This window comes from Oncorhynchus masou, chromosome 29, assembly GCF_036934945.1.
Source record: "Oncorhynchus masou masou isolate Uvic2021 chromosome 29, UVic_Omas_1.1, whole genome shotgun sequence".
NCBI lineage: Eukaryota > Metazoa > Chordata > Actinopteri > Salmoniformes > Salmonidae > Oncorhynchus > Oncorhynchus masou.
In genome coordinates this window covers 80,417,793-80,442,976 of record NC_088240.1, presented here as the reverse complement: position 1 = coordinate 80,442,976, position 25,184 = coordinate 80,417,793, and the positions used below count along the sequence as shown (strand labels likewise).

Below are 25,184 nucleotides of genomic sequence, written 5' to 3'. Positions count from 1 at the left end.
CTTAGTAAACCTTGGCGCAAAGCCTTTCTAGTTCCTATGTTAAAACTACTATAACTACAAACGAATTAAATCAATGTTTCAATGTAATTTGTTAACCTATTGTGCTGTGGAAAATACATGGGTAAGTCTATTTAAAGTAAATAGCCTAAAGTTAAGGCTTTCTTACAAACTAATCTAACTGCAATGTAACAGTATTTATTGAACTTGAGTAATGTGTAACATACACATCCATGTGCACCTTGAGATTACAGTAACATGTCTTATGTAATCATAGAAAGCATGCATGTTCAAGAGCACGCAGAGATCTTCACAATTACTATAATAATCTGAGCAGAATCTCAAATAGCATTGATAACATGCACCATGTCCTTTAATGTAATGTCAACTGTAATCCAGGTCATTTGGTTGTGCTATTAGATTAAGCACAGTGATAACACATTAAATTGTTGTATAAATAAACAAAATATCCAGACATTGTATTCCCATTTGAAATTTGTTGTGCTTTTAAATGGTTGAAAGCGCAATGATAACACATTTAGCTGACAACCAAAAATCAAATTGATTTTCCTAATTCATTTGGTTCTGATATTAATGGTTGAAAGCATAGTGAAAACACATTGGAAATTCAACTTCAAATACAAACAGTGCAGTGATGCCCTCCATAAGGCAATCAATCGGGCAAAACTACAGTACAGAGACGACGTGCAGTCGCAATTCAACGGCTCCGACACGAGACGTATGTGGCAGGGCCTCCAGATAATCCTGGATTACAAACAAACCAGCGGGCCCGGACGTCTTGCTCCCAGACACGCTGGTGAAGGTAGGAAACACTGTGACGAGCTGGCTACCACCCGGTTACTCAACCCTGCACCTCAGAGGCTGCTACCCTATGTACATAGTCATGGAATCACTGGTCATGTTAATAATGGAACACTGTTCACTTTAGTAATGTTTACATACTGTTTTACTCAATTCATTTGTATATACTGTATTCTACTGTGTTCTGGTCAATTGCTCGTCTTAATATTTATATATTTCTTAATTCCGTTCTTTTAATTTGAGATGTGTGTGTATTGTTGTGAATTGTTAGATACTACTACACTGTTGGAGCTAGGAACACAATCATTCAGCTACACCTGCAATAACATCTGCTAAATATGAGCATGTGACCAACAATTTATTTTGATTTGATTTGAAACTTTTGGCTGTCTTTTTGAGTGTGTGAAAATAGGCTGTAATCTTATTGATCTTCATATCAACCGAGTATTACCCAATTCTCCACGTTGAAATGATGTGGTGGTAAACACAAACATTAACAAACACATCAGGGAATCCTTAACATGACATATTGAATGTCACACATAGTCTAATCTCTCATGGACAGATCTACTGGTACCGTAGAATCTGTATGAGGCTGAACAGGAAGCGTATGATAACGAGCAGCAGTACTTCTGTTTTGGGGTTTTCCTCACTGGTTATTTGGACAAATTATGATTTCACAGGTCTCCGCATCTTTCGAATTTCGGTAGGGGAGGGGACATTCAGCCCGTAACTTGCAACGAGTGAGGATGGAGCTCCTCGTACCGGTTCTCCTCCTCGTTCTAGTAATCAAGCAGCTGAATAAATACCTGTGTTAACCTAGATTACACATATCCCTTTCTTGCTTGTAATATTAACTCATGATACAGAAATATTTACTAAAAATAATTTAATTTATACTTTATTATACCTTTGTGAGGGTGACTTCGTGGATGAATGTGTGTCAGTCTGTCTGCAGCTCCGTGGATAACGATGTGTTGATTGTGAAGATCAAAATAATCCAAAACTCACCACTAGATGTCATGAGAACTCTTAAAGTACTGCTAGTCCTCCATCTCTCATCCCTCTCTTTCCTTCCTCCCTCAATGATGATATCGCTATGCCACAGTTTCTGTTTGTTTGTTATTTTGGGCTATGACAGTCTATTGCGAATCAGTCTGACAGTATTTTTGACAGTATTTAAATCTAAAGACATAATGGTTTGAAAGTGACTGAAATGCACCAGAAAGGTATTGGGAAGTTCCAAAGATCATTAGGCAATAATAATGTTTCATGATTTTCTGTGTAGAAAAGAACATCATTGATTATCTTTTCCCCTCAGTCTGATTTATTCCCCGGTTTGCCAACTTGGTGCTAACGACTTGTGGACATAGTAAAGGGAAATTTTAGGTAGGTTACTTTTTAAATGTAGTCTGTTACAGTTACAAGTTTCCTGAACAAAATTGTAATCGGTAACGTAACTTCTGAATTACCCAAATTCAATAACGTAATCTGATTACATTCCGTAATTTTTACATTACTTTCTACTTAAGAGGCATTAGAAGAAGACCACATTTATGTTACCAATTAAACAACATCTATAGCAGGATAATTCAATGTAACAGTTTACATAGCTGGCCAAATATGGACTTTACATTTTACTAAATGGGTTGGACTTGGAAATACGGAAGTATAGATTAGCCAAATTGTTTTACCTGGGCATGACCCCAAAACTAAGGATTTACCCAGCCCTACTCTGTTGTTTATGATTTTGTTGTCAATGAGGACTGATTGGGCTCATTGATTCAAGTTGAAAAATAAATGCTGCACTCATGGAATGGCATGCTTTGCCAAGAGTGTGCAAAGCTGTCATCAAGGCAAAGGGTGGCTACTTTGAAGGATCTAAAATCTAAAACATATTTGGATTTGTTGAACAATTATTTGGTTACGACATGATTCCTTATGTGTTATTTCATAGTTCTGATGTCTTCACTACAGTAAATAGTAAGAATAAAGAAAAACACTTGAATGAGTAGGTGTGTCCAAACTTTTGACTGGTACTGTATATATGATTTATATCGCAACTACAGATTGTCGCTTTAAGTCTATCAAACGTGTGCAAGTTTGAGCATGTGTCCATTCGGTCTATGGATTCGTTTTTTTATCAGCATTCATTTGATTGAGCAATAAAAGCCCCACTTTTATTCCATAGGCTTGGATCTGCACTATACAGCTGTTGAATGAGTGCATACGCATTGATAGGCAGCTTAAACTTCTTGAATTCAAGCATTATTGGGTTCAAACACACATATAGATTTGTGAACAGCCATCCACAACAACCACAATCCGTAAGGGGGAAATAGCTAAATGAGAGAGCAGCAGTGTGATTCACATCAATGCGCTTTTGTAGATATCAATAATAAGTGATATTCGTATCGCCGTAAACTACATCGCAGCTGTCGTCCTTACCTCCAAGCGTTTATTCAAGTTGGATAATCTTTGGATGTCGATAGCAGCTTGGACTGTACCCTACAAAAGCCTATTCCTGCTCTTTCCCTCAATACATCAAACACATTTGGTGTGTCATCATGGTGGTGTCTGACTTTTTTGGTCAGACTCGCTCAGGTGGAACAAATTTAAATTTGCGCCTTTTTTCAATGCTGATTTGAAAGGCGAACATACTTTCTGAATTTAAAAGTAAACCTCGAACTAATCATCTAGTTTTTCAAAAGTATCTGTAATCTGATTACAATATTTTTGCTGGGAACGTAACGATTTACAGTTACCTTTTTTGTAATCCCTTATATGTAATGGATTGCATGTAATCTGTTATTCCCCAACCCCGCAAACGTGTTCCTGAGAGTCTTATATTCAGTGATGGCGTCACAATACTTTGTAGCTTGAACCATTCAAAAGGTAGAGCCACACTTGAAGGAAGATGTAACCCCGTTTCTATGAACCAAGCGCACATTTTCTCCCCATTTTCAAATCAGGTGATGGGAAGCACTGCACCATGGGCTCTGTTTTGGGCTGACTTTCAGTCAGTGCAGGTGTCAAATACATGCCTGGCCATTTCGACCTGTTAAAGCAAGCAAACTTCTATTTTCTAACGCTAGGATTGATAATTGACCTGTCTCATATGATCTCGCTTGCGCTGAGGTGGAAGGGGTGGCGATATCTGATGTGTGTCCTTTAACACTTTGCGGTCCGAACATGGTTGGTTACGGTATGGATTTTGACAGCGGTTGCGCAGCCTATCCAGCTGTGACGCGCAGTGCCAATACGCGCATTGGAACAAGAGATATGTGTCTTTTGTTCCGGTAAACATCGTATTTAGGAAAAACAATAACAAATGTTTTTTTGCCATTTCGTTTCATTTGAAAAAAAACAAGATTAGTCTCAATGAAGCCGTTTTTTTTGTCCTGCCCGATGCATTTCCAATGTAGTCTACACTATCGATGAAGGGCTTTGCAAATGAGACCTCTTTGATATAAATCTTAATCACCAAAGCTTTATTAAAAAATCAAGTTTGGGAGCAGAAAAACAATGAATGGACATCCATATTTATCTATGTATTGTACATTATTTGATCTATGTATTGTACATTATTTGATCTATGTATTGTACATTATTTGATCTATGTATTGTACATTATTTGATCTATGTATTGTACATTATTTTATCTATCTATTCTACATTATTTTATCTATGTATTTTACATTATTTTATCTATGTAGGTACATTATTATTTAAATATTTTTTTTTTTTTTAATTTCACCTTTATTTAACCTGGTAGGCTAGTTGAGAACAAGTTCTCATTTACAACTGCGACCTGGCCAAGATAAAGCAAAGCAGTTCAACACATACAACAACACAGAGTTACACATGGAATAAACAAACATACAGTCAATAATACGATAGAAAAAGTCTATATACAGTGTGTGCAAATGAGGTAGGATAAGGCAGGTAAGGCAATACATAGGCCATGGTGGTGAAGTAATTACTGTATAGAAATTAAACACTGGAATGGTAGATGTGCAGAAGATGAATGTGCAAGTAGAGATACTGGGGTGCAAAGGAGCAAGATAAATAACTAAATACAGTATGGGGATGAGGTAGTTTGATGGGCTATTTACAGATGGGCTATGTACAGGTGCAGTGATCTGTGAGCTGCTCTGACAGCTGGTGCTTAAAGCTAGTGAGGGAGATGAGTCTCCAGCTTCAGTGATTTTTTTTGCAGTTCGTTCCAGTTATTGGCAGCAGAGAATTGGAAGGACAGGAGACCAAAGGAAGAATTGGCCTTGGGGGTGATAAGTCAGATATACCTGATGGAGCGCGTGCTACGGGTGGGTGCTGCTATGGTGACCAGTGAGCTGAGATAAGGTGGGGCTTTACCTAGCAGAGAATTGTAGATGACCTGGAGAGGGGTTTGGTGACGAGTATGAAGCGAGAGCCAGCCAAAGAGAGCGTAAGGTTTTACGAGGGTATGTTTTGCAGCATGAGTGAAGGAGGCTTTACTGCGAAATAGGAAGCCGATTCCAGATTTAATTTTGGATTGGAAATGCTTAATGTGAGTCTGGAAGGAGAGTTTACAATCTAACCAGACACCGAGGTATTTATAGTTGTCCACATATTCTAAGTCAGAACCGTCCAGAGAAGTGATGCTGGACGGGCAGGCAGGTGCGGGCAGCGATCGGTTGAAGAGCATGCATTTAGTTTTACTTGCATTTAAGAGCAGTTGAAGGAGAGCTGTATGCCGTTGAAGCTAGTCTGGAGGTTAGTTAACACAGTGTCCAAAGAAGGGCCAGAAGTATACAGAATGGTGTCATCTGCGTAGAGGTGGATCAGAGAATCACCAGCAGCAAGAGCAACATCATTGATGTATAAAGAGAAGAGAGTCGGCCCGAGAATTGAACACTGTGGCACCCCCATAGAGACTGCCAGAGGTCCGGACAACAGGCCCTCCGATTTGACACACTGAACTGTATCAGAGAAGGAATTAGTGAACCAGGCGGGGCAATCATTTGAGAAACCAAGGCTGTTGAGTCTGCCGATAAGAATGTGGTGATTGACAGAGTCGAAAGCCTTGACCAGGTCGATGAATACAGCTGCACAGTAATGTCTATTATCAATGGTGGTTATCATATCGTTTAGGACCTTGAGCGTGGCTGAGGTGCACCCATGACCAGCTCTGAAACCAGATTGCATAGCGGAGAAGGTACGGTGGGATTCAAAATGGTCAGTAATCTGTTTGTTAACTTGGCTTTCGAAGACCTTAGAAAGACAGGGTTCGATAGATATAGGTCTGTAGCAGTTTGGGTCTTGAGTGTCTCCCCTTTGAAGGGGGGGATGACCATGTCAGCTTTCCAATCTTTGGGAATCTCAGACGATACAAAATAGAGGTTGAACAGGCTACTGATAGGGGTTGCAACAATTTCTGCAGATAATTTTAGAAAGAGAGGTTCCAGATTGTCTAGCTCGGCTGATTTGTAGGGATCCAGATTTTGCAGCTCTTTCAGAACATCTGCTATCTGGATTTGGGTGAAGGAGAAATGGGTAGGCTTGGGCGAGTTGCTGTGGGGGGTGCAGGGCTGTTGATCGGGGTAGGGGTAGCCAGGTGGAAAGCATGGCCAGCCGTAGAAAAATGCTTATTGAAATTTGTTAGGAATTTTATGAATAATGACAAACAATATCTACATTTTAAATAGAACTATAACTAATTAAACTCTACTCTGTTTTATTATATCTGATTAATAATGTTAATTCATAAGGAAGGGATTGTGTGGCATGAAACGGGGTAATTAAACATAAATACCATTCCAGCTAGGTTGGGGAGGAAATGGATTGTGGGTTTTAAGTAAGCAGAAAGGGTCGTTAACCTAAGGTTAAACCGACTCAACTTAGCTCTGGGATGTTTAGATAAGGCAGAGAGTGTTTTCCTGAGTTTTCCATTATCTGGAACTGCCTTTTAAATAGTGATGAAGGTGAAGATTCCAGAAGTGAATCTTGATAAGTGTGTGTCTGGAGTGAGTGAGCGAGGGGGTTGGAATAAACTTTTGAACCTGTTTTGGATTGGTCGATAGGAGGAAGGACATTTTATAACCTATGATGTCAGCTCTGTCTATATATGGTCCCCATTCTGTATGGAGAGCTCTCAGCTCTGTCTATATATGGTCCCCTTTCTGTATGGAGAGCTCAAAGCTCTGTCTATATATGGTCCCCATTCTGTATGGAGAGCTCTCAGCTCTGTCTACATATGGTCCCCTTTCTGTATGGAGAGCTCAAAGCTCTGTCTATATATGGTCCCCATTCTGTATGGAGAGCTCTCAGCTCTGTCTATATATGGTCCCCATTCTGTATTGAGAGCTCTCAGCTCTGTCTATATATGGTCCCCATATGGTCCCCATTCTGGATGGAGAGCTCTCATCTCTGTTTATATATGGTCCCCATTCTGTATGGAGAGCTCTCAGCTCTGTCTATATATGGTCCCCATATGGTCCCCATTCTGGATGGAGAGCTCTCAGCTCTGTCTATATATGGTCCCCATTCTGTATGGAGAGCTCTCAGCTCTGTCTATATATGGTCCCCATTCTGTATGGAGAGCTCTCAGCTCTGTCTATATATGGTCCCCATTCTGTATGGAGAGCTCTCAGCCCTGTCTATATATGGTCCCCATTCTGTATGGAGAGCTCTCAGCTCTGTCTATATATGGTCCCCATTCTGTATGGAGAGCTCTCAGCTCTGTCTATATATGGTCCCCATTCTGTATGGAGAGCTCTCAGCTCTGTCTATATATGGTCCCCATTCTGTATGGAGAGCTCTCAGCTCTGTCTATATATGGTCCCCATTCTGTATGGAGAGCTCTCAGCTCTGTCTATATATGGTCCCCATATGGTCCCCATTCTGTATGGAGAGCTCTCAGCTCTTTTTTGTAACTGGTGCTCTCATGAGTTGCTCGTATCTATTCAGTTATGGAGGTTTGCAGTTGGACACCCACTCTGCTGTACAATGGACAGTTTAGTTTGAGTTAAATCAGGTCTCTCTTTCTCTCTGTCCTTCTCCCCTCTCTTATAGGCAGCTTGTGAGTTTCGGGAATCTAATGTTCACCATAAAATGCACCTTAATAATAAAGAATTCCATGCATCTGTCTGTCATCACATTTGCAGACTTATGTAAAATATCCTAGTAAGCCAACTATTCCTAATGTGATGAGAGGATTAGATCATTTAGGCTAATAATACAACTCAATCACTGTTTGCGTTAAAAGACTGCAGTGTTCAGTGCATGGCTGCCCCTGTATTGGCGTAGAGGAGGCCTAAGCTATAGGCTGTGTCAGATACCTTTCTTCTCCTTTCTTTCTGTGTTTATAAACACATTTCATGCAATTCTACGACACTTTATATGACTGGAGACATTAGCAGAATCTTTTACAATATGACAAAAATGACAGGGTAGTATAGACCTATAGGATTCTGCTGACTCTGATTAAAATCAATTGTATAGATAATAGGCTATGTGTTTGTAGATCGACTGAGCTGAATGAACCTATAGCAGCCAAGGTGATAGTAGCTGGTGTCAAATTGCTTGTTTTTGCTGTTCTCCAAATAGCATTTGAACGTTTTCTAACTGTATAGAAGTGCAGTTAATGAAATTGGGAACGGCCCGCTCCTACCACAGGCACAGGGGGAGATCCAGAGAGAACCAGCAGACCCACCCCTCCTACCACAGACACATGGAGAGATCCAGAGAGAACCAGCAGACCCACCCCTCCTACCACAGACACATGGAGAGATCCAGAGAGAACCAGCAGACCCACCCCTCCTACCACAGACACATGGAGAGATCCAGAGAGAACCAGCAGACCCACCCCTCCAACCACAGACACATGGAGAGATCCAGAGAGAACCAGCAGACCCACCCCTCCTACCACAGACACATGGAGAGATCCAGAGAGAACCAGCAGACCCACCCCTCCTACCACAGACACATGGAGAGATCCAGAGAGAACCAGCAGACCCACCCCTCCAACCACAGACACATGGAGAGATCCAGAGAGAACCAGCAGACCCACCCCTCCTACCACAGACACATGGAGAGATACAGAGAGAACCAGCAGACCCACCCACCTGCCACAGACACATGGAGAGATCCAGAGAGAACCAGCAGACCCACCCTACTACCACAGACACATGGAGAGATCCAGAGAGAACCAGCAGACCCACCCCTCCAACCACAGACACATGGAGAGATCCAGTGAGAACCAGCAGACCCACCCCTCCAACCACAGACACATGGAGAGATCCAGAGAGAACCAGCAGACCCACCACTCCAACCACAGACACATGGAGAGATCCAGTGAGAACCAGCAGACCCACCCCTCCTACCACAGACACATGGAGAGATCCAGTGAGAACCAGCAGACCCACCCCTACTACCACAGACACATGGAGAGATCCAGTGAGAAACAGCAGACCCACCCTCCTACCACAGACACATGGAGAGATCCAGTGAGAACCAGCAGACCCACCTCTCCTACCACAGACACATGGAGAGATCCAGTGAGAACCAGCAGACCCACCCCTCCAACCACAGACACATGGAGAGATCCAGTGAGAACCAGCAGACCCACCCCTCCTACCACAGACACATGGAGAGATCCAGTGAGAACCAGCAGACCCACCCCTCCTACCACAGACACATGGAGAGATCCAGTGAGAACCAGCAGACCCACCCCTCCTACCACAGACACATGGAGAGATCCAGTGAGAACCAGCAGACCCACCCCTCCAACCACAGACACATGGAGAGATCCAGAGAGAACCAGCAGACCCACCCCTCCAACCACAGACACATGGAGAGATCCAGTGAGAACCAGCAGACCCACCCCTCCTACCACAGACACATGGAGAGATCCAGTGAGAACCAGCAGACCCACCCCTACTACCACAGACACATGGAGAGATCCAGAGAGAACCAGCAGACCCACCCCTCCAACCACAGACACATGGAGAGATCCAGTGAGAACCAGCAGACCCACCCCTACTACCACAGACACATGGAGAGATCCAGTGAGAACCAGCAGACCCACCCCTCCTACCACAGACACATGGAGAGATCCAGTGAGAACCAGCAGACCCACCCCTACTACCACAGACACATGGAGAGATCCAGAGAGAACCAGCAGACCCACCCCTCCAAACACAGACACATGGAGAGATCCAGTGAGAACCAGCAGACCCACCCCTACTACCACAGACACATGGAGAGATCCAGAGAGAACCAGCAGACCCACCCCTCCAACCACAGACACATGGAGAGATCCAGTGAGAACCAGCAGACCCACCCCTACTACCACAGACACATGGAGAGATCCAGAGAGAACCAGCAGACCCACCCCTCCAACCACAGACACATGGAGAGATCCAGAGAGATCTGTCAGGACCTCCCCTACTACCACAGACACATGGAGAGATCCAGAGAGAACCAGCAGACCCACCCCTCCTACCACAGACACATGGAGAGATCCAGAGAGATCTGTCAGGACCTCCCCTACTAAAGACACATGGAGAGATCCAGAGAGAACCAGCAGACCCACCCCTCCTACCACAGACACATGGAGAGATCCAGAGAGAACCAGCAGACCCACCCCTCCTACCACAGACACATGGAGAGATCCAGAGAGAACCAGCAGACCCACCCCTCCTACCACAGACACATGGAGAGATCCAGAGAGAACCAGCAGACCCACCCCTCCTACCACAGACACATGGAGAGATCCAGTGAGAACCAGCAGACCCACCCCTCCTGCCACAGGCACATGGAGAGATCCAGAGAGATCTATCAGGACCTCCCCTCCTACCACAGACACATGGAGAGATCCAGAGAGATCTGTCAGGACCTCCCCTCCTACCACAGACACATGGAGAGATCCAGAGAGATCTGTCAGGACCTCTCCTCCTACCACAGACACATGGAGAGATCCAGAGAGATCTGTCAGGACCTTCCCTCCTACCACAGACACATGGAGAGATCCAGAGAGATCTGTCAGGACCTTCCCTCCTACCACAGATACATGGAGAGATCCAGGGAGATCTGTCAGGACCTCCCCTCCTACCACAGACACATGGAGAGATCCAGAGAGATCTGTCAGGACCTCCCCTCCTACCACAGACACATGGAGAGATCCAGAGAGATCTGTCAGGACCTCCCCTCCTATCACAGACACATGGAGAGATCCAGAGAGATCTGTCAGGACCTCCCCTCCTACCACAGACACATGGAGAGATCCAGAGAGATCTGTCAGGACCTCCCCTCCTACCACAGACACATGGAGAGATCCAGAGAGATCTGTCAGGACCTCCCCTCCTACCACAGACACATGGAGAGATCCAGAGAGATCTGTCAGGACCTCCCCTCCTGCCACAGACACATGGAGAGATCCAGAGAGAACCAGCAGACCCACCCCTCCTACCACAGACACATGGAGAGATCCAGAGAGATCTGTCAGGACCTCCCCTACTACCACAGATACATGGAGAGATCCAGAGAGAACCAGCAGACCCACCCCTCCTACCACAGACACATGGAGAGATCCAGAGAGAACCAGCAGACCCACCCCTCCTACCACAGACACATGGAGAGATCCAGAGAGAACCAGCAGACCCACCCCTCCTACCACAGACACATGGAGAGATCCAGTGAGAACCAGCAGACCCACCCCTCCTGCCACAGGCACATGGAGAGATCCAGAGAGAACCAGCAGACCCACCCTCCTACCACAGACACATGGAGAGATCCAGAGAGAACCAGCAGACCCACCCCTCCTACCACAGACACATGGAGAGATCCAGAGAGAACCAGCAGACCCACCCCTCCTACCACAGACACATGGAGAGATCCAGAGAGAACCAGCAGACCCACCCCTCCTACCACAGACACATGGAGAGATCCAGAGAGAACCAGCAGACCCACCCCTCCTACCACAGACACATGGAGAGATCCAGTGAGAACCAGCAGACCCACCCCTCCTGCCACAGGCACATGGAGAGATCCAGAGAGAACCAGCAGACCCACCCTCCTACCACAGACACATGGAGAGATCCAGAGAGATCTATCAGGACCTCCCCTCCTACCACAGACACATGGAGAGATCCAGAGAGATCTGTCAGGACCTCCCCTCCTACCACAGACACATGGAGAGATCCAGAGAGATCTGTCAGGACCTCTCCTCCTACCACAGACACATGGAGAGATCCAGAGAGATCTGTCAGGACCTTCCCTCCTACCATAGACACATGGAGAGATCCAGAGAGATCTGTCAGGACCTTCCCTCCTACCACAGACACATGGAGAGATCCAGAGAGATCTGTCAGGACCTCCCCTCCTACCACAGACACATGGAGAGATCCAGAGAGATCTGTCAGGACCTCCCCTCCTACCACAGACACATGGAGAGATCCAGAGAGATCTGTCAGGACCTCCCCTCCTACCACAGACACATGGAGAGATCCAGAGAGATCTGTCAGGACCTCCCCTCCTACCACAGACACATGGAGAGATCCAGAGAGAACCAGCAGACCCACCCCTCCTACCACAGACACATGGAGAGATCCAGAGAGATCTGTCAGGACCTCCCCTACTACCACAGACACATGGAGAGATCCAGAGAGAACCAGCAGACCCACCCCTCCTACCACAGACACATGGAGAGATCCAGAGAGAACCAGCAGACCCACCCCTCCTACCACAGACACATGGAGAGATCCAGAGAGAACCAGCAGACCCACCCCTCCTACCACAGACACATGGAGAGATCCAGAGAGAACCAGCAGACCCACCCCTCCTACCACAGACACATGGAGAGATCCAGTGAGAACCAGCAGACCCACCCCTCCTGCCACAGGCACATGGAGAGATCCAGAGAGAACCAGCAGACCCACCCTCCTACCACAGACACATGGAGAGATCCAGAGAGATCTATCAGGACCTCCCCTCCTACCACAGACACATGGAGAGATCCAGAGAGATCTGTCAGGACCTCCCCTCCTACCACAGACACATGGAGAGATCCAGAGAGATCTGTCAGGACCTCCCCTCCTACCACAGACACATGGAGAGATCCAGAGAGATCTGTCAGGACCTCCCCTCCCAGCTGTCCCAGTCCAGTAAGAGAAGCAGGGAGGGTGGGGAGGAACCTCAGACCTCCACATACTCCAAGAGGAGCTGGGATGAACGCTCTTACACAATCCACAGGATGTCCCCAGGCACTGAAATGACTTTGAAGTTGATATGCCATTTGTCATGCTTGATACCTTTACTAATGAGTTTACTGATAGTTTGGTAAGAATTTAAATACATATGTTTCTTGTTCTTTAACACTTGAGTGTTGTAAAACAGTCACATACAGTAGGCTAGTTAATGTGTATTTTGCAGAATGAAAGAAAGATAGAAGAGGTCAATAGAAGGTAAGGGGCAGCCCATTACTGCACTGGGATACATCAGGGTCAAGACTGTTTCTTGGTAGACTAAAACAAATCTACTTTGAAACAAAAGTATACACCTAACACACATGGTTATAGGCTTGTGTCAGAAATAGAGTTAAAATATATTCCATTTTGAGGTTGCATCCTAATATTACACGTTTTATACATCATAGAAGACTGAAATATAACAAAATCGTTTGACATAGAAACACCTGACTTTATGTTTTAATTTGTATTTATTAATGATCAAATATGAAATGATGAAAAATATGAATAACATTACACCCATGAGACCACTAGAGGGCGCTTTGAATCATTTGACTGTAGGAAAGGCTACTTATACTACTGTATGTAACACAAGAACCAGAAGAGGGAGAGTCTCATGACTATCAGTGACTGGCTGTAATGTTATATATTATTTGTTTATTTAACCTTTACTTAACAAGGCAAGTCAGTTAAGATCAAATTCTTATTTACCATGATGGTCTACTAAATGACGGGCAGCAACAGGTCATCAGCTTTGAATATCCAGAAGAACACATGCTTTGCCTTTTACTTACGCCCAGGTTTCTTCTTCTGGTCAGGAGGACTACTGTGATGTATTAAACTGATGGTGCCAAACATGATCAATATACAGCCAACTCCTGATAAGTGTACATAGTGCATTACAGTTTACTAATCAACATTTTGGAGACTGAACAACCTTTTGGTGATTGTGTTGCTTTTTATCGTTATATGTTTGTGCCAGTTAAATGCACGGCTTCATGACCGTCTCAAAGCCAATGCAAGGCCAACATTAGGAGTTGAGTCCAGAGTGGCTGATGTGACTTTTCCTGTTTTTCTGCATGTTTCAGCCTGCAAGAGAGTCATGCTCCCATCTCTCTCTCTCTGTTCTCTGTATGGTGTTGCTAAGCTGACTGTTCTAGAAAATAGTAGATACTGATCTGCTTGACTGTTCCATAACACACAGGGAGTGGTAGGCCACCGTGTGCTGAGGCAGAGTGTAACTTGTGGACGCTGGGTGTCGGGAAGCAAGTACAGGGAGTGACTTTAATAATAAATAACAAACAAACAAAACAAGAAACACGAGTAGCGTACAGACATGAAACACTGAAACTGAAACAATAACGCCTGGGGAAGATACCAAGAGGAGTGGCAGATATAGGGGAGGTAATCAGGGAGGTGATGGAGCCCAGGTGAGTCTAATGAGGTGTGGGTGCACCTAACAATGGTGACAGGTGTACGTGATGATGAGCAGACTGGCGACCTCGAACGCCAGAGGGGCAGTATTCGTGACACAGAGGATAAGACCATACTGTAACAATGAGATAGAGGTGGTGGACAGAGGATAAGACCATACTGTGTCAATGAGATAGAGGTGGTGGACAGAGGATAAGACCATACTGTAACAATGAGATAGAGGTGGTGGACAGAGGATAAGACCATACTGTGTCAATGAGATAGAGGTGGTGGACAGAGGATAAGACCATACTGTAACAATGAGATAGAGGTGGTGGACAGAGGATAAGACCATACTGTGTCAATGAGATAGAGGTGGTGGACAGAGGATAAGACCATACTGTAACAATGAGATAGAGGTGGTGGACAGAGGATAAGACCATACTGTGTCAATGAGATAGAGGTGGTGGACAGAGGATAAGACCATACTGTAACAATGAGATAGAGGTGGTGGACAGAGGATAAGACCATACTGTAACAATGAGATAGAGGTGGTGGACAGAGGATAAGACCATACTGTAACAATGAGATAGAGGTGGTGGACAGAGGATAAGACCATACTGTAACAATGAGATAGAAGTGGTGGACAGAGGATAAGACCATACTGTAACAATGAGATAGAGGTGGTGGACAGAGTGGGAGAGATGAGCCATGAAGGAAACAACAGTAGTGAATCTCTAACTGATCTAAATGTGTTCTCTCTCTGGGGAGTATTAAGATGTAACTGAATAAAATGATATTTCATACAAGAAACATCATCCCATCTTTTTCATCCATATATCTATTCTTCCAAACATTCTAGTGTGTACTCTTGTCACCCCTCTCAACATCTGTGTTCAGCATCTTTGGAATATATTCAGCATCACTGGTATATATTCAGAATCATTAGCATATTCTCAGCATCATTAGCATATATTCAGCATCATTTCTATATATTTAGCATAATTGGTATAGATTTAGCACCATTGGTATATATTCAGCATCATTGGTACATTTTCAGCATAATTAGTATGTATTCAGCATCATTGGTAAATATTCAGCATCATTGGTATAGATCCAGCATCATTAGTATGTATTCACCATCATTGGTAAATATTCAGCATCATTGGTAAATATTCAGCATCATTGGTATAGATTCAGCATCATTGGTATAGATTCAGCATCATTGGTAAATATTCAGTATCATTGGTATAGATCCAGCATCATTAGTATGTATTCACCATCATTGGTAAATATTCAGCATCATTGGTATAGATTCAGCATCATTGGTATAGATTCAGCATCATTCTATATATTGTGTGAATTAGATCAGTGAGTTCTCAGTGTGTGAATTAGATCAGTGAGTTCTCAGTGTGTGAATTAGATCAGTGAGTTCTCAGTGTGTGAATGAGATCAGTGAGTTCTCAGTGTGTTAATTAGATCAGTGAGTTCCCAGTGTGTTAATTAGATCAGTGAGTTCTCAGTGTGTTAATTAGATCAGTGAGTTCTCAGTGTGTTAATTAGATCAGTGAGTTCTCAGTGTGTTAATTAGATCAGTGAGTTCTCAGTGTGCTAATTAGATCAGTGAGTTCTCAGTGTGTTAATTAGATCAGTGAGTTCTCAGTGTGTTAATTAGATCAGTGAGTTCTCAGTGTGTTAATTAGATCAGTGAGTTCTCGGTGTGTTAATTAGATCAGTGAGTTCTCTGTGTGTTAATTAGATCATTGAGTTCTTGTTGTGTTAATTAGATCAGTGAGTTCTCAGTGTGCTAATAAGATCAGTGAGTTCTCGGTGTGTTAATTAGATCAGTGAGTTCTCAGTGTGTTAATGCGATATAAAAACATTCTATGTGATCCATGTCTATTTTATCATGTTAAATTCAAAGATGAGGGCTCAAAGACAACAATTCTAAACTCTAACCCCCTCCCTCCCTCCCTCCTTCCCTCTAACACACACACACCTCCACTATAGGCTACAAACACTCACAATTAGGCAGGCGTTCTGTTCTCTATAAATTCTTTGTCTTTATCAAATCTTTCCCACAGCTCTTGCGCAGTAGATTCAGCATCATTGGTATATATTCAGCAGTACGCTACTTCCTCACCCTGTTCTGTTAGCATCTCTCCTCTGTTTGGTAAGTAACCGTTCTTCACCTATTGGTGTCTTTGGTTTAACAGAGGAGGTTATCTAGTGTAATAAACAGGTCTCACACAACTGTAACAACTGTTTCCAAGTGTGACTAGCTACTGATCTGTCTCATCCAGCAAACTTGTAGGCTATAATGTTCATTAGTCTTCGCTTGCGTTGATTCAAAAATCAGTTCTTCTCTGGTGTGTTATGCAGGATGACAGGACATACTATTTACTGATGAAGACATAATGTAGTCTATCTATACCTAAACCTTTTCATGTTTCATTTGTAGGCTATAATGTTTCTGTTTTAGAACTCTGTTAGAACTACAAACGTTTTTCTCTACCGGTTCATGTCATTTTATAGTCATTACTCACCAATTATCATCAGCCTGATTTCTTTACACTGAACTGTTGCAAAACCCTTTCCTCTCCTGTCACACCCCTTTCCATCCCAACTCCCCAAACTTTCACACTTATGATGATGTGTCACATGGTCAAGCTATGACAGAGGTTATTTAACCTCTATTTATCTAGGCAAGTCAGTTAAGAACAAATTCTTATATACAATGACGGCCTACCCCAGGCCAAACTTGGTTAAAGGACAGTCTACACAGCTGGAGATGTTGGATGTTCCCATAGAAAGTGGGAGGCACCAAAAGAAAGAGGAGGAGTCAGAGGTAGAGGGAATGTGTAAAGGAGTAGAAGATGACAGCTTAAATGTCCCTAAGTAACAGACTGTGCTTACAGAGACAAAGAAAGCCAACTCCCATCCTCCCTGAATGTGCATTGTTAATTTGTTTGCTTCGAAGGGATAATTTGCTATTAGTCAGCATATTAGTGCCATCTATCAGGTATGAAGGGAAGACACAGATGCAGATCATGTTGAATAAACAATAGTTTGATGTTGCAAACAGGGGCAGGCAATAAACAGGGCAATGCAGGCAGGGGTCAGTAAACCAGAGCTGGGGCAACAGTACCGGACGGCAGGCAGGCTCAGTGTCAGGGTAGGCAGGGGTCAGTAAACCAGAGCTGGGGCAACAGTACCGGACGCCAGGCAGGCTCAGGGTCAGGGTAGGCAGGGGTCAGTAAACCAGAGCTGGGGCAACAGTACCGGACGCCAGGAAGGCTCAGGGTCAGGGTAGGCAGGGGTCAGTAAACCAGAGCTGGGGCAACAGTACCGGACGGCAGGCAGGCTCAGTGTCAGGGTAGGCAGGGGTCAGTAAACCAGAGCTGGGGCAACAGTACCGGACGGCAGGCAGGCTCAGTGTCAGGGTAGGCAGGGGTCAGTAAACCAGAGCTGGGGCAACAGTACCGGATGGCAGGCAGGCTCAGGGTCAGGGTAGGCAGGGGTCAGTAAACCAGAGCCGGGGCAACAGTACCGGACGGCAGGCAGGCTCAGGGTCAGGGTAGGCAGGGGTCAGTAAACCAGAGCTGGGGCAACAGTACCGGACGGCAGGCAGGCTCAAGGTCAGGGTAGGCAGGGGTCAGTAAACCAGGAGCTGAGTGGAAAAACCAGGAGCTGAGACACAAAACACTGGTTGACTTGAACAAACAAGATAAACTGGCGCAGACAGACAGAAAACACAGGTATAAATACACAGGAGATAAACGGTGAAGATGGGCGACACCTGGAGGGGGGTGGAGACAAGCACAATGACAGTTGAAACAGATGAAACACATCAGGGTGTTACTGAGCATGTATCAAATCAAATCAAATCCATTTTTATCAGTCACATGCACAGAATACAACAGGTATAGTAGACCTTACAGTGAAATGCTTACTCACGAGCCCCTAACCAACAATGCAGTTAAAAAAATAAGAATAAGAAATAAAAGTAACAAGTAATTAAAGAACGGCAGTAAAATAACAATAGCGAGACCATATACAGGGGGTACTGGAACAGAGTCAATGTGGAGACTATATACAGGGGGTACCAGTACAGAGTCAATGTGGAGACTATATACAGGGGGTACCGGTACAGAGTCAATGTGGAGACTATATACAGGGGGTACCGGTACAGAGTCAATGTGGAGACTATATACAGGGGGTACCAGTACAGAGTCAATGTGGAGACTATATACAGGGGGTACCGGTACAGAGTCAATGTGGAGACTATATACAGGGGGCACCGGTACAGAGTCAATGTGGAGACTATATGCAGGGGGTACCGGTACAGAGTCAATGTGGAGACTATATACAGGGGGCACCGGTACAGAGTCAATGTGGAGGCTATATACAGGGGGTACCGGTACAAAGTCAAAGTGGAGACTATATACAGGGGGTACCGGTACAGAGTCAATGTGGAGGCTATATACAGGGGGTACCGGTACAGAGTCAATGTGGAGGCTATATACAGGGGGTACCGGTACAGAGTCAATGTGGAGGCTATATACAGGGGGTACTGGTACAGAGTCAATGTGGAGGCTATATTTTTATTTATTCATTTATTTCACCTTTATTTATTTATTTATTTTTATTATTTTTTTACCTTTATTTTACAACAAATTCTTATTTTCAATGACGGCCTGGGAACAGTGGGTTAACTGCCTGTTCAGGGGCAGAACGACAGATTTGTACCTTGTCAGCTCGGGGGTTTGAACTCGCAACCTTCTGGTTACTAGTTCAACGCTCTAACCACTAGGCTACACTGCCGCCCCATTTAACCAGGTAGGCAAGTTGAGAACAAGTTCTCATTTACAATTGCGACCTGGCCAAGATAAAGCAAAGCAGTTCGACACATACAACGACACAGAGTTACACATGGAGTAAAACAAACATACAGTCAATAATACAGTATAAACAAGTCTATATACGATGTGAGCAAATGAGGTGAGATAAGGGAGGTAAAGGCAAAAAAAGGCCATGGTGGCAAAGTAAATACAATATAGCAAGTCAAACACTGTAATGGTAGATTTGCAGTGGAAGAATGTGCAAAGTAGAAATAAAAATAATGGGGTGCAAAGGAGCAAAATAAATAAATTAAATACAGTAGGGAAAGAGGTAGTTGTTTGGGCTAAAATATAGGTGGGCTATGTACAGGTGCAGTAATCTGTGAGCTGCTCTGACAGTTGGTGCTTAAAGCTAGTGAGGGAGATAAGTGTTTCCAGTTTCAGTGCTTTTTGTAGTTCGTTCCAGTCATTGGCAGCAGAGAACTGGAAGGAGAGGCGGCCAAAGAAAGAATTGGTTTTGGGGGTGACTAGAGAGATATACCTGCTGGAGCGTGTGCTACAGGTGGGAGATGCTATGGTGACCAGCGAGCTGAGATAAGGGGGGACTTTACCTAGCAGGGTCTTGTAGATGACATGGAGCCAGTGGGTTTGGCGACAAGTATGAAGCGAGGGCCAGCCAACGAGAGCGTACAGGTCGCAATGGTGGGTAGTATATGGGGCTTTGGTGACAAAACAGATTGCACTGTGATAGACTGCATCCAATTTGTTGAGTAGGGTATTGGAGGCTATTTTGTAAATGACATCGCCAAAGTCGAGGATTGGTAGGATGGTCAGTTTTACAAGGGTATGTTTGGCAGCATGAGTGAAGGATGCTTTGTTGCGAAATAGGAAGCCAATTCTAGATTTAACTTTGGATTGGAGATATTTGATATGGGTCTGGAAGGAGAGTTTACAGTCTAGCCAGACACCTAGGTACTTATAGATGTCCACATATTCAAGGTCGGAACCATCCAGGGTGGGGATGCTAGTCAGGCATGCGGGTGCAGGCAGCGATCGGTTGAAAAGCATGCATTTGGTTTTACTAGTGTTTAAGAGCAGTTGGAGGCCACGGAAGGAGTGGAGTAAATGTGGAGACTATATACAGGGGGTGCTGGTACAGAGTCAATGTGGAGACTATATACAGGGGGGGGAACTGGTACAGAGTCAATGTGGAGACTATATACAGGGGGCACCAGTACAGAGTCAATGTGGAGACTACATACAGGGGGCACCGGTACAGAGTAAATGTGGAGACTATATACAGGGGGTGCTGGTACAGAGTCAATGTGGAGACAATATACAGGGGGCACCGGTACAGAGTCAATGTGGAGACTATACACAGGGGGCACCGGTACAGAGTCAATGTGGAGACTATATACAGGGGGCACCGGTACAGAGTCACTGTGGAGACTATATGCAGGGGGTACCGGTACAGAGTCAATGTGCTGAGGCACCGGTTAGTAATTGTAATATGTACATGTAGGTAGAGTTATTAAAGTAACTTTTGAGGATTTGATGACCCATGCCAAATCTTTTCAGTCTCCTGAGGGGGAATAGGTTTTGTAGTGCCCTCTTCACTACTGTCTTGGTGTACTTGGACCGTGTTAGTTTGTTGGTGAAGTGGACACCAAGGAACATGAAGCTCTCAACCTGCTCCACTACAGCCCCGTCGATGAGAATGGGGGCATGCTCGGTCCTCTTTTTCCTGTTGTCCATTATCATCTGCCTTGCGAAAGTTGACCTGTTTAAAGGTCTTACTCACATCGGCTACGGAGATTGTGATCACACAGTCGTCCGGAACAGCTGATGGCTCTCATTTATGCTTCAGTGTTGCTTGCCTCGAAGTCTGCATGGAAGTCATTTAGCTCATCTGGTAGGTCATGTTACATACAAGCCTGTCAACAGAGAAAATAATGTTGACATGTTTAAAGGTCTTACTCACATCGGCTGCAAAGAGTGATCACACAGCTGGTGTTCTCATGCATGTTTAAGGGTTATTTGCCATGAAGCGAGCATAGAAGTAGTTTAGCTCATCTGGTAGGCTCGTGTCACTGTGCTTCCCTTTGTAGTCTGTAATGGTTTATAAGCCCTGCCACATCCGCGAGTGTCAGAGCCGGTGTAGTACGACTCGATCTTAGTCTTAATCTTAATCTGCCACTGTAATTTACACCCCCCTCTTCCCTCTCTCCCCTACCATCTCCCCCTTCCTCGCTCCCCTCCTCAGTGTATCCTTCTCTCTGCAGCCATGCTGTCTCAGTTGGAGAGATCCATGCAGTCCCTGATCACGGTGTTCCATCGCTATGCCAACAAGGACGGTGACTGTAACACACTGAGCAAGAAGGAGCTGAATGAACTCATGCAGTCAGAACTGGGCAGCTTCCTGAAGGTACCACAGATCTCTCTCTCTCTCTCTCTCTCTCTCTCTCTCTCTCTCTCTCCCTCTCTCTCCTACTCTCTCTCTCTCTCTCTCTCTCCCCCTCCCTCCCTCCCTCCCTCCCTCCCTCCCTCCCTCCCTCCCTCCCTCCCTCCCTCCCTCCCTCCCTCCCTCCCTCTGTTTTTATCTCACTGTCCAGCAACACTTTCTCTGTCTTTCTCATCTCACGCCCTTTCCCTCTCGTTCTGATTTCTCGCTCTCACTTTATTAGAATAAAGAGAATCCAAAATCAATCTAACCCCGCCTCTCCCCTCCTCCCATCTCTCTCTTTCTCATTCTCTTCATCTCCTCCATCTCTCCTTCCCTCTCAGTCCCAGAAGGACCCAGCCGCCATAGACAAGATCATGAAGGATCTGGACCAGAATGGTGATGGGATGGTGAACTTTGAGGAGTTTGTCTCTCTGGTGGTGGGCCTCTCCATCGCCTGTGAACAGATCTACCAGCTCCACACCCAGAAGGTTGCTGCCAAGAAGTGAAGGAGGACAGAACAAGGAGAAGCAGAAATGGATGCTTTTCTATATGTCATTTTTCTTTTCTATATGTCAAATAAGTCATTTTATAACTAAGTCTTACTGTTGTGAATAAACACAGGTTTTCCTACTCTCTCTGTTTGTCACATTTGTCTTACGTGTGTCTGTCTGTTGTATTTTGGATTTGCAAAAAGTAATTGACGTGAACTGTTTTGAGGGTGAAATTCCAACCACAGGATTACACCATCATGTTAACCAAATTTCAGACAAATCGTATAAATATGTTGAATGTATTACTTTGAAACAACATCAGATCTTCAATGTAATATCCACTACTATCAGAACCAAGGTAAGGCCCAGATGCAGACTGTCAAAGTAACAATGATTATTGTAGCAACAAGGCAGGCAAAAACAGGTCAATGCAGGCAGGGGTCGATAATCCAGAGAGGGACAGAGGTAACAGTTGGCAGGCAGGCTCTGGGACAGGCAGGGGTCGATAATCCAGAGAGGGACAGAGGTAACAGTTGGCAGGCAGGCTCTGGGACAGGCAGGGGTCGATAATCCAGAGAGGGACAGAGGTAAAGGTCGGCAGGCAGGCTCTGGGACAGGCAGGGGTCGATAATCCAGAGAGGGACAGAGGTAAAGGTCGGCAGACAGGCTCAGGGACAGGCAGGGGTCGATAATCCAGAGAGGGACAGAGGTAAAGGTCGGCAGGCAGGCTCAGGGACAGGCAGGGGTCGATAATCCAGAGAGGGACAGAGGTAAAGGTCGGCAGACAGGCTCAGGGACAGGCAGGGGTCGGTAATCCAGAGAGGGACAGAGGTAAAGGTCGGCAGGCAGGCTCAGGGACAGGCAGGGGTCGATAATCCAGAGAGGGACGGAGGTAAAGGTCGGCAGGCAGGCTCAGGGACAGGCAGGGGCGATAATCCAGAGGGTTGCTGGTAGGCTCGAACAAACAAGACGAACGGGCAACAAACAGATAGAGAACACAGGTATAAATACACAAGGGATGATTGAAAAGATCGGCGAAACCTGGAGGGGATGGAGACGAGCACAAGGACAGGTGAAACAGATCAGGGCATGACAACTATAAGAAAAAACAATATGTTGGGCAGCACTTACTGGATGGAGAGATGATCTATCTACAGCTATCACTTTGGGCACCCATTTTTGGTTCTAACCAAGCCCAGCCCTGCTTAGTTTTTGTCATGGACTATTAACAATGTGCTAGCTTGAGCATGATTTTTCTTTTTTTTCGCCTTTATTTAACCAGGTAGGCTAGTTGAGAACAAGTTCTCATTTGCAACTGCAACCTGGCCAATAATAAAGCATAGCAGTGTGAACAGACAACACACGGTTACACATGGAGTAAACAATTAACAAGTCAATAACACAGTAGAAAAAAAGGGGAGTCTATATACATTGCGTGCAAAAGGCATGAGGAGGTAGGCGAATAATTACAATTTTGCAGATTAACACTGGGGTGATAAATGATCAGATGGTCATGTACAGGTAGAGATATTGGTGTGCAAAAGAGCAGAAAAGTAAATAAATAAAAACAGTATGGGGATGAGGTAGGTGAAAATGGGTGGGCTATTTACCAATAGACTATGTACAGCTGCAGCGATCGGTTAGCTGCTCAGATAGCAGATGTTTGAAGTTGGTGAGGGAGATAAAAGTCTCCAACTTCAGGGATTTTTGCAATTCGTTCCAGTCACAGGCAGCAGAGTATTGTAACGAAAGGCGGCCAAATGAGGTGTTGGCTTTAGGGATGATCAGTGAGATACACCTGCTGGAGCGCGTGCTACGGATGGGTGTTGCCATCGTGACCAGTGAACTGAGATAAGGCGGAGCTTTACCTAGCATGGACTTGTAGATGACCTGGAGCCAGTGGGTCTGGCGACGAATATGTAGCGAGGGCCAGCCGACTAGAGCATACAGGTCGCAGTGGTGGGTGGTATAAGGTGCTTTAGTGACAAAACGGATGGCACTGTGATAAACTGCATCCAGTTTGCTGAGTAGAGTGTTGGAAGCAATTTTGTAGATGACATCGCCGAAGTCGAGGATCGGTAGGATAGTCAGTTTTACTAGGGTGAGTTTGGCGGCGTGAGTGAAGGAGGCTTTGTTGCGGAATAGAAAGCCGACTCTTGATTTGATTTTCGATTGGAGATGTTTGATATGAGTCTGGAAGGAGAGTTTACAGTCTAGCCAGACACCTAGGTACTTATAGATGTCCACATATTCAAGGTCGGAACCATCCAGGGTGGGGATGCTAGTCAGGCATGCGGGTGCAGGCAGCGATCGGTTGAAAAGCATGCATTTGGTTTTACTAGTGTTTAAGAGCAGTTGGAGGCCACGGAAGGAGTGTTGTATGGCATTGAAGCTCAATTGGAGGTTAGATAGCACAGTGTCCAAGGACGGGCCGGAAGTATATAGAATGGTGTCGTCTGCGTAGAGGTGGATCAGGGAATCGCCCGCAGCAAGAGCAACATCATTGATAAATACAGAGAAAAGAGTCGGCCCGAGAATTGAACCCTGTGGCACCCCCATGGAGACTGCCAGAGGACCAGACAGCATGCCCTCCGATTTGACACACTGAACTCTGTCTGCAAAGTAATTGGTGAACCAGGCAAGGCAGTCATCCGAAAAACCAAGGCTACTGAGTCTGCCGATAAGAATATGGTGATTGACAGAGTCGAAAGCCTTGGCAAGGTCGATGAAGACGGCTGCACAGTACTGTCTTTTATCGATGGCGGTTATGATATCGCTTAGTACCTTGGGTGTGGCTGAGGTGCACCCGTGACCGGCTCGGAAACCAGATTGCACAGCGGAGAAGGTACGGTGGGATTCGAAATGGTCAGTGACCTGTTTGTTGACTCGGCTTTCGAAGACCTTAGATAGGCAGGGCAGGATGGATATAGGTCTGTAACAGTTTGGGTCC

General features: G+C 45.1%; 1 protein-coding gene across 2 annotated transcripts; it reads left to right on the top strand.

Annotated features, from left to right (window-relative positions):
* The first annotated feature begins 14,296 nt into the window (after positions 1-14,296).
* On the top strand, positions 14,297-22,378 carry LOC135521336 (protein S100-A1-like). 2 transcript variants are annotated; one of them, XM_064947253.1, is made up of 3 exons: positions 14,297-14,476; positions 21,564-21,725; positions 22,085-22,378. In XM_064947253.1, the coding sequence occupies exons 2-3, from the start codon at positions 21,585-21,587 to the stop codon at positions 22,247-22,249; spliced, it is 306 nt and encodes a 101-aa protein (XP_064803325.1). In that variant the 5' UTR covers positions 14,297-14,476; positions 21,564-21,584; the 3' UTR covers positions 22,250-22,378. The 2 variants fall into 2 exon arrangements, with proteins under 2 accessions (XP_064803325.1, XP_064803324.1); XM_064947252.1 differs by lacking the exon at positions 14,297-14,476 and adding an exon at positions 16,511-16,632.
* The last annotated feature ends 2,806 nt before the right edge of the window (positions 22,379-25,184 follow it).